Source organism: Falco peregrinus, chromosome 7, assembly GCF_023634155.1.
Source record: "Falco peregrinus isolate bFalPer1 chromosome 7, bFalPer1.pri, whole genome shotgun sequence".
NCBI lineage: Eukaryota > Metazoa > Chordata > Aves > Falconiformes > Falconidae > Falco > Falco peregrinus.
This window is the reverse complement of record NC_073727.1, coordinates 40,237,116-40,251,147: the sequence shown is the minus strand read 5'-3', so window position 1 is coordinate 40,251,147 and position 14,032 is coordinate 40,237,116. Positions and strand designations below refer to the sequence as shown.

Sequence of the window (14,032 nt, the reverse complement as noted above, 5' to 3'; positions counted from 1 at the left end):
TAGTTTATCAAGTAGCTCCCTGTCACAGCAGCATTGCAGGTAAAAACGGGTCTGGAACTCACCTGCCTGTACGGGATAATGAAATAACACCGCTCCTAGCAAACAAAATCTGGGAAAAGAAAGAACGGTTTGAGGTCAGATCTTTGGATTTTGAGCGATTTTGTGAAGTGATAGCAAAATGCAGGGTAAGGGGGGACCGGAGGAAGTTATTTGAACAGTCAAATGGCTTGGAGTAAAGACTTTTCAAGGGGCTGCTAAGGAAAGTCAGTTGCCAGGAGGAGGAGAGTGGGTGACACCCTGCAGTCCTGGATGCAAATCCAGTTAGGGGATAGCACACAAGGGCAGAGCAAGAATAGTTTCTCAGTCTCTTCACAGCATTTAAGTAGTGGGGTGCCTCAAGGTTCAATACAAACAATGGCATTGTTTAATGTACTTATTGAGGACCTGCTAGAAAGGCTGGATATGCAAGACTGGCAGGCAAGACAAGGCTGGTGGATCATGAGGCACCTCAGTAAGCCTTGACAACACTAAGTAACTGAGTAATGCGTCGGCAGAGGGAATGCAGTGTAGATAAGTGCAGAGTAATGCGCCTTGGAAGGCATGATTTAAACTACTTGTATACACAGATAGGTTCCGAATTAATTGTAACCTTTCAACAAAAAGATTGAGGCATCAGTGTGGACAGCTTAATGAAGACGTCTGCTCTGTGTGCTGCAGTGGTCAAACCCAGAAAATAAGCTGTAATAAAAAAATGGATGACAGAAAATAATGTAATGGGATTATATAAAACATTGATAGAAAGTTTCAGTTAGCCAGCCTTAGAGGGAGGTGGAAGAGAAACCTGCCTACAGAATAAACCGAATGACCTTGTAGACGTCAGTCCTACCAAATGCCAAGATACCTACGCTGCTACTGACCACAGTTCATCCTAGGCTCTCAGCACCTTAAGAGAGCAGAATGATGGCCTTTAAAGAAAGAGTACTGGGGAGTCTGTACAATGAAGGGTACACCAGGCATGGCACATAGCATGCTTATATACTTTGTTCAATAGTAAGGAAACATGCATAAGGACATCAGTTATCAATGCAGTGTATAACTAATCTGTAGAATACCAATCATAAATTGTTACTATGGTAAATAGCTTTGTTAAGCACCAAAATGGAGGAGACCTAAACATACATTAAAAAAGAAAAAAAAAAGAAAACCCAGTCTTTCAACTCATGTAAATTGAGTCGGTCCATTAACTGCTGTAATCAGTAGAACTGACTATACAAATCGGGGAGGTACCATTTCATCAGTTGTTGTACAGAAAAATGACAAGAGCCTTCAACTTCCAATGTTCAAGACTTGGCAGGGTTAAGACAGAGATCCCTGATTTATGGCTCCATCAGTGATGATATAAATGGCAAGTTGCTTTATATCAGAAGTTTGTCTTCTCAGTTGTATGCCCACGAGGTTCCCCAGGTACAGTGGTGTTGAATGCCTGATGCATTATGAGTTCTTTAGAAGACATTAGTGTTGTTGCTGCTAGTAGGCAGATACTGAACTTAGCATACCAACAGCTTTTTCTGTGCTATGAATACCTATGTTCAGGCAAAGTACATGTGACAATTTCAGATATCCTTTTAGCTATTTGTTCTTTCTGAAATCAAGTTCCGTTGTGCTGTACTAACAAAAATTCACTCAGGGGTAGCTAGCCATAATACATAAGCAGCAATGGACTTTATATGACAGTTAAAAATAGCATTAATCAGAGATATACACTGCATTTAAGCCAGTATTAGTCACAAGAGCCGTTTGTTTTATTCTGCAAGCAACTTAAATAAGCAATCAACTAGCCTTGAGAATTTATACATGAAAGACAATGAAATGTTCATAAAGCGTTGCAAACTGGCAGTAGTTTTGTCCACATATGTGAAGACTTTTAGAAAATTTGTAAATGAAAATAAAGAGTAGTGGATATTTCTCAAACTCTTGGAGGAGTAAAGGTATAGGTACATGTTTATTAGTAGTAACAAACCAACAAACCTCTTCCTACCCTGGCATGGGACTGGCAGGTGGTACTGGAAGCGTAGGCAACCTCAGGAGGTAGAAGGGTAGGTCAGACTCACACTTGGGGGAGATACTTTACTGAAGATCTTGAAGACAACTTCAGATGGATGTAAAAGCCCTAGAACACATTCTTGCTGTTGCTCAACACCTTCCATACTAGAGCAAACTGTAGGGTATTTTATAGTGCGTGGGCATTATGGTGAGGGAAGTTGTTGGATTTAACATTTTCTGCATGAACGGAAATTGGTTATTGGGATGTCAGAGTCTGGAGGGAAGAAAGAAGCTGTGGATGTGGTTATGCAAAGAAGTTGTTATCGAAGAACATAACTTCACTCTGATGGATAATATGCTGTTGGACTGCTGCCATTCACCATGTGAGAGATTTAGTTGGGGGTGTTGCATGTAGCTGCAGGAAATGGGCTATTTGGAAGCAAAATTGCAGTGATCTTCCTGGACAAGAGCTATGAGGATTGAAAGTTTGCAGGGATAATTCATCCTGGAGCAGAAAGGAAGCAAGAGCCTCCAAAGATTCTTGCAAAGGTAATTGGTAAGAGGCACTGGGAGTGGAATATTTAGGACACAGGGAAGGCAGAGAAAGGAGGGGAGCATTTTGTCCTGTTGCTTGGGTGGGAGTGAACACTGCGAGGAGCAGCTGCCAAGAGGTTATGGAAAGGGTTGGTTACCTTTTGTATGACATTGAAAGTGTCAGGGGTGGACCTTGCCTCCATTGAAGTCAGTGACGATAATAACTGATTTCTACTGACATTAAGGTGGCCAGGGTCCCACTCATGATCTGAAATAAAAACAGAAAATTAGGATAGCTTTAAAATCTTTTTGACATCAAATATCTGTGGTCACAGAGATATGTGATACACTCAAAAAGATCTCTGATAGGCATATTCTAGAAGGGTATCAGGTTTTTCCGTTTTATAGAAACTGATGTCTGTGTGAGACATTCACAAAGAGAAAGGAATTTGGGTGCTTAAGTCACATTTTCATGACATTGCTGAAACTGGGAGAGGGGAGGAAAACAAATACCCTGGCTTCTGGATCAGACCACTACATAGGTTGTTAAAGGACTTGTTTTCCTTTCTGATAACATATCACCATTTAAATCCATCAGTTTCTACTTTAAAAGGAAAACAGTGCATGCTCAATTCTAGAGTAATTAGGTAATGTTGGTATTATGCTCTGAAGCTGTAAAGTGCTAATTTATGTAAAAGGCTAGTAGCATCATTAGTGCTTGAGTATGATATCATCAGGCTGACGCATAAGAACAGCGAAGTGTGAAAAATCACACACATCTGCTGTGCCTTCCTAAAAACACCTTAAACCGGAATTAATCAACTGAAAAAAATCAGTGTATCATAATTTTGCAGTACTCACAAAGATATGTCTGATAAAAAACCAGGGCTTATCTTTATGTTTCCAAATAGGGGGCTAAAAAACTTGAGTTTTAACTATTTTTAGGAAATATAAACTATTTTGAACTATTTAGATTTATTTTGTTTGCACTTCATTATTTTTCAGGGGTCCAACTGATTTACTGTACATATTTCAGACCAAAACTTGAAACATACCGAAGTCGAGTCTGTTGCTTCCGAATCCTAGGGCCCATGAAACAGCTACTTACACAAGCGGAAACAACACTTGCTGGTGCCAACCAAAATGAAAGGTTGAGGGAAAACAGGAAGTAATCCACATAGAAAGTGTGTAACCAATCTTGAGAGGGATAGCAGCAAGCCTCTTCTGCAGCAAGCATTCAGGAAGGGGGAAACACAGATAGGCATCTTCTACACTGAGAATGGCCTGTCTGAGCAAGATTAACCCTTGCCACAGAAAACAAAGATAACATCTGTGTTCCAGAGAAAGACAATGTGAAGTACAAGACTGCGATGAGACCCAATTTGAAATATATAAAGCCTCAAAACAGAGGTTTGCATTATAAAGGGTCACAGGTTCTCAACTAAAGACATGCAGTGAAAATCCACTGAAAAGACGGGTCAGACTGGAATGATTCCCAGAGCCTTCATACCTGTAAAAGGAAACCACCCTCGAAGTGTATGTGAAATAAGTTGCATAAAATGCTGAACAGGATGAGAAGGTTTATTGCTTACAAATTCTCCTGAACCCACAGCATATTCGTAAAGGCCTGGAATGAATACTGCTGCCGTTACCACACAGTACACACATCATAATTATTTAATTTAGGAGAAAAACATAATCAAATCAAAGGCGAAAATGTAACTGAAACTGCAACTGTCTGCTGACAATGTGACGTGTGACCAATACCACAGCTGCTTGTAACCCTTTGTCATCGTGAGGAGGATTAAACTACTTCCCTATTTATTTAAATAAAATTCAAAGTGGCAAGGATGCTGGAGAAGCCTTAATGACCACAGTGATTATACTGAAGAACTATTTTCCTACATCCTGCAACACTGTTTTGTCACACACTTGTTTCCTGTATGCTGAACCCTTGTAGAGGGACATGGCAGTCAGTATTTCTTTTGTGATTTAGAAAGATTCTGTTGCATATGGTACCATTAGGTCCAATAAGCATGTCCAAAGTATATCCTTACCCAAATGTAAACTGACATTCAGTACAGCAACAGAACATTTCTCTTATATAATTGTTATGTTAATTTTACTAATATTTTCTTCAAGGCAGAAATATTGGAACTGCAAAGGGAAAATGTGAACTTAATCAATGGAATAATATAATTACATTTTAGATTGGATATTATTAAATTCCTGTCCAGACACTCACACAGATCAGTGTCTCAAGTGGACTGTTGTGCTGTAAAGATGCAACCACCTGGAAATCCAGTCCCAAGTACAGAACATTGTTGGATTTAAGCTGTGTCAATTTGATCAGTTGGTGGTTTCAGAAGTTAAGATTTTGTCATCTTTACCCTTACTGAGAAGTGTCACGCTTCCTGCGCAGCCACACAGATTTAAAACAGAATATTTGTATGCAGATACAAGAGAGTAGGGTACTGTGTGAAATGGTCTGCCTAAAAAATGTGACTGTTAATCATATGTATAAATGTATCCTGGATTGGGACCTATATTTGTAATCATAAATCTTTCTTTTTTTGGAACATTCCAATTCATTCTAATAATATGCTTCAATTATTCAGTGGACTTCAAATAAATTACTTGTCAACTACCAGTTCAATTAATTATAGAATGTATGCAATGAACACTTTAGGTGTAATCATCCAGGTCTAATACATACTTAGAAGTATGTACTCTGCTTTCTAATAATTTTTAATTAAATAAAACATTTCATTCTACCTGAAGGTTTTTTAAAAGTCTTTGTTGACCCAAAACAGTAGTATTATTACTTGGCTCAGTCTCCAAATGGAACAAAATTTTGTTCATACAGCCTAGCTGGTGGCCGCTTCCCATGCCTGTGTTCTACTTGAATCTGGTGTCATTTGGTTTACTACAAATGCTACTACCACTTTCTCAAAGGCACCTGAACGTTTTCCTTTTGTTATTTCTGGTTTCCACTAATTCCCAAAAGTAGAGTAGCAAAAAGATCCATGTGAGGGTTCTGTGTGACATAATACAAACGGAATGACATTGATTAATGATTTACTTGTGTGTGTTTATTTTTGTATATTTACATCCTCATGAGCCTCTTCAAGACATAATGTTCTTAATACATTTTCTCATTTTTACAGAGTTACTTTTTTTCAAAGAAAATACCTTGCAGTGAAATTTCACTTAAGGAAGAACCTCAGTTGCAATCACACAAGCTTGAAGGACTGCGCTGAGAGGGTATAACAATAAAACAATGGAGCTTGTCACACTTCTGAAGACACTCTCACACGAACAGTATGATGCAGATGAAGGGTGCAAAGCCACATTCATTATTATCAACATAAAATATACCAGCATGTTACTATCTTGAACCATCTAAACAAACAGGAAAAGGTGGGTGGAGAGAGAGTAGCACAATTTGCATAGCCTGTGTTCCTTAATTTAGAACAGCACTTCGATGTGTATGTCTTTGGTTCCTGGCACAATAACAAGGGATGGAAGGACATGAAACCCTCTAACATACCCCCAAATGCTTCAGGAAGCTCCTTGCTCTGGGTAACTCTTTGCTTTCCTTAAAGATTTGTTGCTGACAAATACACTGGTAACCTCCATTCTCAGCAGAGTAACTACAGGCAGTCAGCACAGAGATGGATTACCTTGTGAGACCTGGCAAAATAAAAATGAGATGCATGCTGACTAATGGAGATAGCGCATGCTCTGGATCTCTGCATTTCCACCGACTCCCCCACACTAGCCAGCTGTGAGGAACATAGTACAGATTTGCTTTGACATCACTCCAGTAACTCCTTGCAACATAAGCCACCACTGAAAGAAACCCCTAGTAGGTCATCTCTTTCACACTCGGGCTGCCTACCTGTATGGCAGATGACTACCTCACCGACCAGTGGCCTTCCCCAGCAGAGGACAGTTAAAATGGGAGGGCAGGTGCTCAGCTCTGGGGAATTCCTGGTGATGTCTGGACTGGCAGAGGGGAACTGTGGTGGCTTTAGGAATCTTGTGCCTTGTAAGGAACTAAGTGAACTGAGTTAAGCCTATATTTTCTGCTATAGTCTGGACTTTGATGCTGTTCAAACAGCCAAGGTAATTCAAATATTGTTTAAATTTGCCAAGGTAATTCCTTCCTACCTGGATACTTGGGAGATCTTAAGCCCAGACCCGTGGCTAATCTTGTGTCCACTCTTCATCCCCAATCACATAAGAATAATAGGTCTCTCAGTAAAGCGTGTCAGAAAATGGAACTCCCTTCTAGTCAAAACCCCTGTGTTTTCACCCCACAGGCAAAAAGGCCCACTGTTCTTCTCACAAAGGGAATTCCAGGAAAAAAGAGGCTTGTTGAGAGACCAAAACTGATTTCTTTGCTTCCTGGGTGCTCATCTGGAACAAACCTGACGTGTTCACTTTTTTCCTCAGGGGGGGCAGTGAAACCAGTGATAGCCATTCAGCTCAGCGCTAATAAAGCAGAGAGCTGGGAATCTCTGCACCATGGTTCCCTCTTCCCTCCCAAGCACCCGGTGCCCCAGGGAAGGGTGGGATTGAAGGAAGCTATGAGAAGGTCAGCTGCAAGAGCAGCCAGAAAATCATGGCTTGTCTTCTCAATAGAGGAGATTAATCATTTCTACAGAAAGGGCATTTCTTCAGGATATCATTCTAATATAAAATTTCCTATCAGATAACCCTAGCAGATGTCCTGAACTGGGTTTTCCTGACTGCTTTGTGTCAGCGTGGGAGGGAACACATAGAAACTCACCTCCACAGTGAGCTGGGACAGGCAAAGTTACAGAGAGTTAGGGATTATATTTTTGGAGTTGCAAAAAAGGACTTTGGAGATCCAAGTCCTCCTGAAATCCATTGCCCTGTGTATCTTGTTCCAGTGATATATCCCTGGAACTACAAGTATTCAGCCAGCTTGAACATTTCCCATAAATATCTGGAAAAACACCATCTGGGATTCTCCTTTCTGATTTTCCTTTCCTTCCTTTCACCACACTCTGCAGATATTCCAGTCTGGAAGGAGTGAGTGGGGCTATATCCATAACCCAGCTTCAGCGCCTGTCTGACCTTCCGATGCAAAATGTTAACACCCAACCGAGGATCCATCTTCTCCCTTCTTTTCCGTTGTTGTGTTTGATGTTTCTCAGTGATTCTTCCTAGATGGGCCCAGCAGTCACATTCTGCTTTCAGCTCTACTCAGATATTCTTCACTGAGGAGCGACTCTGTGAACCCTGCTGCTTTCTTTCACACCCCTGGCCATCTCCAGCGTTCTCCTGATACGCAGTGCCCTGCTTTCTTGCTGTCTGACTGAAGAACCAACTCAGGTATGCAGAAGACTTTGAAGAATATGAGTGAAAAGATTTCTTTAAAAACTATGGCTTAGATCAGGAGAGGCAAATGGGTGAGATTCGGGGCTTCCTGCTAGCTCAGCAGTGATGGGCTTGTGCTTTGTCCTGCGTTCCCCTAGCTGCCTGTCACCAGCCTTCCAGCCGTTTCCTGGAAAGCAACCAACTGACTCTGTTCCCACTTTGCTATGGCCATAAACAGCGACAAACTTGGCTCATCTGGCACTGCTCTGCTGAGCCTTACCTGGACCCCACTGCAACCACCAATGAAGAAAGCTCCGTCCTGCCCAATTCTTTTTATGTGGGCTGTAAATACCTGAAGATATGTTTTGTATGAGTGAGGTATCATAGAGGCTGTGACTTCCCTACTTTTGCTTCTGGCAGTCTCATGCCAATTCTCCATAACTCACTTTGGCAAGCTGGCAGTTTCCAGCATCTGAAAGCCGAAAATAGGAAAGGGCATTTGCAGGGCGGTGATATGATGTGTGCTTGGCTTTAAAAAGGATCGCAAACTTAAGGCAGCGGAGAGCAAAAAGGCACACCAGTATCACCATGGATATGTGACATTAAACAAACCACTTGTCATGATACACTGCTGACTACCTGCCAAATGGAACAGGATCTTCTTATTATTCATTGTTTTGCCCTGCAAAACCTGCACAACCACGAGAAGACGAAATCTTCGGAAAGGTACTATCACTTCCCTGACCATCCCTGACCATACTGGAGGTCCCAGTTCAGCTGCAACTCCCAGACATTCACCTACTCACACGCATTTGAAGAGCAAAAGGTGAAGCAGTGGTGGGCACCCTACTTAATCCCTGCAGGAAAGGGAACTGCAGGATGAGGTCACTTCCTCGAAGTAACCCTGACACTTGTAAAGCTTCCTGTCCTCCCAGGACTTTGATTCCATCCCTGCTGTTCCTCACAGCTGGGGTGTCACCCGGCATTTTTCTGGTGTCTTGTATGTGCCCACCCACCACTGCCTGCCCACATGGCTTTGCTAAGGATTGCACCAGCCACGCAGGGAATTGCCCTTCTCTCATCTGCCACACCTCGCTGTGCCCGGGAACCCAGCTCTGCCTCCATCCTAGGGGGAGACGAGGTGAAGCTAACCCTCCTTTTAGTTTCACCTCCATAGTTCACTGCAGCCAGGTAAGGACATAGCCCGCCCAAAAGGGGGGAAAGGGGGCTGCCATAGGGACAGCATCTTGAAGCATCCCATTTGCCCTCGCCTGCACCACCCCAGGGAGGACCTCCTGCACTACTGTGTCCTTGTGGAGTGTGTGGAGGAGCAGAAACCCAATCTCGGCCTACACAATAGCCACTTTGACCTCAAAAGAGGAGCACACAACTCCTTGTGTCCGCGGAGGGCATCCTGCCTACCGCAACCCCCTCAGCGTGCCTGTGGGCAGCTGCAAGGAGGGAAGTGGAGAGGGCGCGAAGGAAGCCAGAAGGCACTACCGAAAACAGGCCACCATCATGCTACTTCAGCCACCCTTCAGCGAGGGGCTGGTGGATCTGGAGCAAGAGGCAGGAGCGCTGGTCTTGGGGGGTGGGGGGCTGCACACGCCTGGCGCTGCCGGGGTGGTGCTCCGAGGCAGGGTGCTGCCCTGCACGGACGCCGTGGAGCGCCAGGGCCATGTCTTTGCAAAGCATGTAGCCACCTGCGCTCCGCGTGCTCTGTTTTTCTTTGCCATTCCAAGAAAAACAATCGTAAATAATGCCAATAAACCCCACCAAAGCGGCCAAGGGCAGGAGTGGGTGGGCGCTCGCCCTGCACACCCCGGGTGGCTGTGGGGCAAACATGAGGGGGGGGGGAGGGGAAGAGTGCGCGGCACCCCCCACCGCCCCATCTCCGGCACGCGGCGCCCGCGTCTGTGGGAAAAGGTGGATGTCGGATCTAGCCCGCAGGAGAGGGGCCGGCCCCGGGGGGCGCCCACGCGGGGCCGGTGGCCTCGAAGCCGGCGGGGCCGGGCACCTGCGGCGCCGGAGGGGCGGCCCTCGCCCTGCCCGGGCAGCGCCCCCGGAGCGCCCGGCCCCACGCGTGTCCGCGGCTGCTGCGCAGCGGCGACACGCGCGGGCGGGGCGCGAGGGAGCCCGGCGTCGCCCGCACGCGGAGCCGACCGGGGGGCGCGGGGCGCTGCTCCCCGCCGCGCCGCCCCGCTTTGTTCCGGTCCACCCGCGGACGCACGTGCGGCCCCGGCAGGGCGCCCCCGCCGCCCGGCCCCTTCCCGCGGGCCGCGCTGCGCCTGTGCCCCGTGCCCGTCCGCGCGCGTCCCTGTGCGCGCGCGCTGGGTGTCGGGTTTTTTTTTTTTTTTTTTTTCCCTCCTTCCCCCCCTCCCCCCCCCCCCGCGTGCTCCAGGTTTTAGTTCTGGTTGCCTGTAAGGGTTTTGCTCCTCCCTTCTGAAATCCTATATTAGCCGTGGCCAAAGCCGTGTAAGAAACACAGCTCATTGTTGGCAAGTGCCGATGAGCCGCGCCGAGGAGTGAGGACCGGCTCCGGGGCTGCGGCAGCCACCACAGCGCCGTCACGTAAGCGCCGAGAGAGCCGGGGAAGCCCTCTCTATGCTGGGTGACTTTTGCTGACTTGATTTCACCACCGCCTTTGAAGCAAAAGAAGAAAGAAGCCGGGAGGTGAGTGGGGCGGTTCTCGTTGCTGGTGCCGGGTGTCCCTTTTGTGTGCAACAGGAAAAATGTGACTGTTTAAACACGCGAGGAAAGGTCTTTCTCAGCTGCCTGGCTTTACCTCCTTCTCTGGGCATTACTGCGTTTTTACCGACATAATTAGGACTCGATTCCAAAAGTTGCTGTCAGCGGCTAGGTGGGACTTGCCAGTTCTTTGCTTGTTCCCCGCAAGTTAGCGGGAGCGCCGTGGAAACCCGCTGCCTTCCCTGGCGGAGCCGGGGGGCTCGGGCGCCTTCGGAGCGTGCGGGGCGGAGGCGGCCGTTGCCGTATGCAACACTTCCCGCCGGTGGGTATGCACGAGTTGGAGCGGGAAGGCGTGCTGCTCGCCGGAGTAGCGGAGGGGACCGGGATTTTCGTACCGCAGGCGCCCCATTTATTTTCCCCTTTGTACTCCACGTTGGAGCCGCGGTAGGATATTTTTTTTTTTTTTTTTTTTTTTTTTCTCCTTCTCCCTGCTCCCGAGAAGGAGGACGGCGAGACCAGCGAAGCAATTTCTCCCAGGGCCGGGCAGATGCAGCCGGGCCGGGAGAGGGCGGCTAGATGTCCGAGGGTGTATTTTTTTTTTCCTTAATGTATTCACACGCTAACTTTCCAGGTGGGCAATGGCAGACCACATGATGGCCATGAACCACGGACGATTCCCCGACGGATCCGGCGGGCTTCACCACCACCCTGCACATCGGATGGGCATGGGGCAGTTTCCCACTCCCCATCACCACCACCAGCAGCAGCAGCCGCCGCAGCAGCACGCCTTCAGCGCCCTGATGGGCGACCATATACATTACGGAGCTGGGAATATGAACGCGAGCAGCGGGGTGAGGCACGCCATGGGGCCGGGGAGCGTGAGCGGAGGGCACCCGGCCGGCAGCATGCCGCCCCCCGCCCGCTTCAGCGGCTCCCAGTTCATGCCCCCCCCCCGTCGCCAGCCCGGGAGGGCAGCTGAGCGCCAGCATGCAGCTCCAGAAGCTGAACAACCAGTACTTCAGCCACCACCCCTACCCCCACAGCCACTACATGCCGGACTTGCACCCCGGCAGCCACCAGCTGAACGGCAGCAGCCAGCAGCATTTCAGGGACTGCAACCCCAAGCACAGCGGCAGCGGCGGCAGCGGCTTGCCGCCCGCCGTCCCCCACGTCCCCGCGGCAATGCTGCCGCCCAATGTCATAGACACTGACTTCATCGACGAGGAGGTCCTCATGTCCTTAGTCATCGAAATGGGGCTGGATCGCATCAAGGAGCTTCCCGAGCTGTGGTTGGGACAGAACGAGTTTGACTTCATGACAGACTTCGTTTGCAAACAGCAGCCCAGCAGGGTGAGCTGCTGATTCATTTAAAACAAACAAAGGACTTTCTATCGGTGCGAATGAAAACATTCCCCTAGACACGGTGTCTCACTTTTCAGGGCTTGAAAAGGTGAGAATCTGGAAAGCAGAGTCAACTATGCGCTTGTATAAATTCTTTTTTTTTTTTTCTTTCTTAAATCGCTGCCACTTTTTTTGTAGCTTTGACATTCACGTCCCCTCCCATAGTAATAATTTCTAGCGAACTCTGCCTTTTTATTTTGGTCGCCCCCCTCCCCTCCTCGCTCGTTTAATTTCCTCGCAGTAACGTGCCCATAATTCCCACAGTGCTGAATTTAGATATTAATCTTGGCAAACTGCTTGATCTTGTGGATTCTGTAAACGATGATTTCCAATGACTTGGAACTGCATTCAAATTCTGAGTGAAGAGGGAAAAAAATTTGCATTAGTTGGTTGCATGAACTTTGAAGGGCAGATACTACTGCACAAAAGCTGCCATCTTGCTTAATTTTTAACTATGCATTGCAGTGCAGACTAATGATTTTTTTTTTTTTCCAATATGCTAAACTGGAAGCTTAACAGATGTGGGCCAAACCTTTCCAGATCAGGAAAAGTAATACTGTTACTTAAAAAAAGTCTGCTACCCATTCCCCCTCCCCCATATGTACAGACAATAATATGGTGTGGATGGAATGTTGACTAGTGGCAAACATTTCACAGGTTTTTATTTGTTTTTTTTTTTTAATTTTGTTTCTGTCTTCAGCGTTTTGACACTGTGCTAATATAGTTTATTCAGTACATGAAAAGATACTACTGTGTTGAAAGCTTTTCAGGAAATTTTGACAGTATTTTTGTACAAAACATTTTTTTGAGAAAATATTGTTAATTTATTCTATTTTAATTTGCCAATGTCAATAAAAAGTTAAGAAATGCTTTAGTTTTTCTAGAAGTCATTTACCAGTATTTTTTTCAAAACTCTTCCCCACTGCCCCTGGTAAGTAGAACATCTTATCTGTACAACCGTGTTGGTGTGCAAAAAGACATTCCAAAATAGAAAGTACACTACGCCCATATATATGTCATGGTGAACTTGGTAGGTGAGCGGGATTTGAACATACTTACAGCATAAAGCCTCATACGTAACATTGTAATATGCCTGTCAGTGTGGTTTTATGAAAAATAAAGTTGCCAAGGCGCAACTTTTTTGTGACTTGCCAACATACTTGCTTTAAATGTAGTTGTCCAGAGTTATGATGCATAAAGTATTTATTATATTTATCTATTAAACTTGTAATTTTATAAATCTGCTTTCATTTATATAGTAGACTTTGTTCTTTTGTATGTTTATTATCTCACCTGGAAGAGCTATGTAAGATGGCCAAGCGCTTAACACCCAAGTATTTATAACTTGGGAAGGGAGGGTGGTGGGTCTCTCTGTCCATCTCGCCTCGCAGGGTTAACACAGGAGACTGCTGCATCAGCCCAGATCTTTCATCACACCAGAACCGATTGTGGTTTATATCCAGTGACTTGGGAGAAGGGGCATATAGCCTTAAAATATTCCACCGTGGGACATGTCTGACCCCTCTCCCAGAAACTGCCACCAACTAAAGCCACCGAGACAAATTCATACAGGTCTGCTTTAAATATTGGGGAGAAAAATGCCCATTATTACCAGGTAGTCAACAGCTTGCTCCTTTAGTGCCAACTGTTGCAGCCTTCTGCCCCACTTGGCCTTTGGCAAAGCTCCCGCACGAGTTACTACTTCAGTGACGACTGTGGGATCAGGAGCCTAATAATACATGTAATCCTGTTTAGCCATGCTTCCCAAGTTCGATACAGGAGCAATACCACCGTGCTTGCTTTTTGCTTACTTTTTCAGCCACGTCTTCTGAAAAACAGCATAGTGGATGTAGTTAAATTTTAATCCTAGGCACATAAACAGGGAAGGATATCACCACACAATGGGAGTGTAAATAGCGGTGTTTTGAATCAAGCTGGCAAATTAAACTGATTACTATTGCTAAAATTGTCCCAGCTGGTGAGAAAAGTGATACTTGGCCTTCTTTGCCTTACAACA

At 45.9% G+C, this 14,032-nt stretch overlaps 1 protein-coding gene across 1 annotated transcript; it reads left to right on the top strand.

Moving 5' to 3' along the window:
* The first annotated feature begins 10,365 nt into the window (after window positions 1-10,365).
* CITED2 (Cbp/p300 interacting transactivator with Glu/Asp rich carboxy-terminal domain 2) lies at window positions 10,366-13,260 on the top strand. The gene is given in 3 exon segments (XM_005230167.4): window positions 10,366-10,599; window positions 11,246-11,558; window positions 11,560-13,260. Coding segments are annotated over 2 exon segments (723 nt in total). The 5' UTR covers window positions 10,366-10,599; window positions 11,246-11,252; the 3' UTR covers window positions 11,977-13,260.
* Window positions 13,261-14,032: the final 772 nt, after the last annotated feature.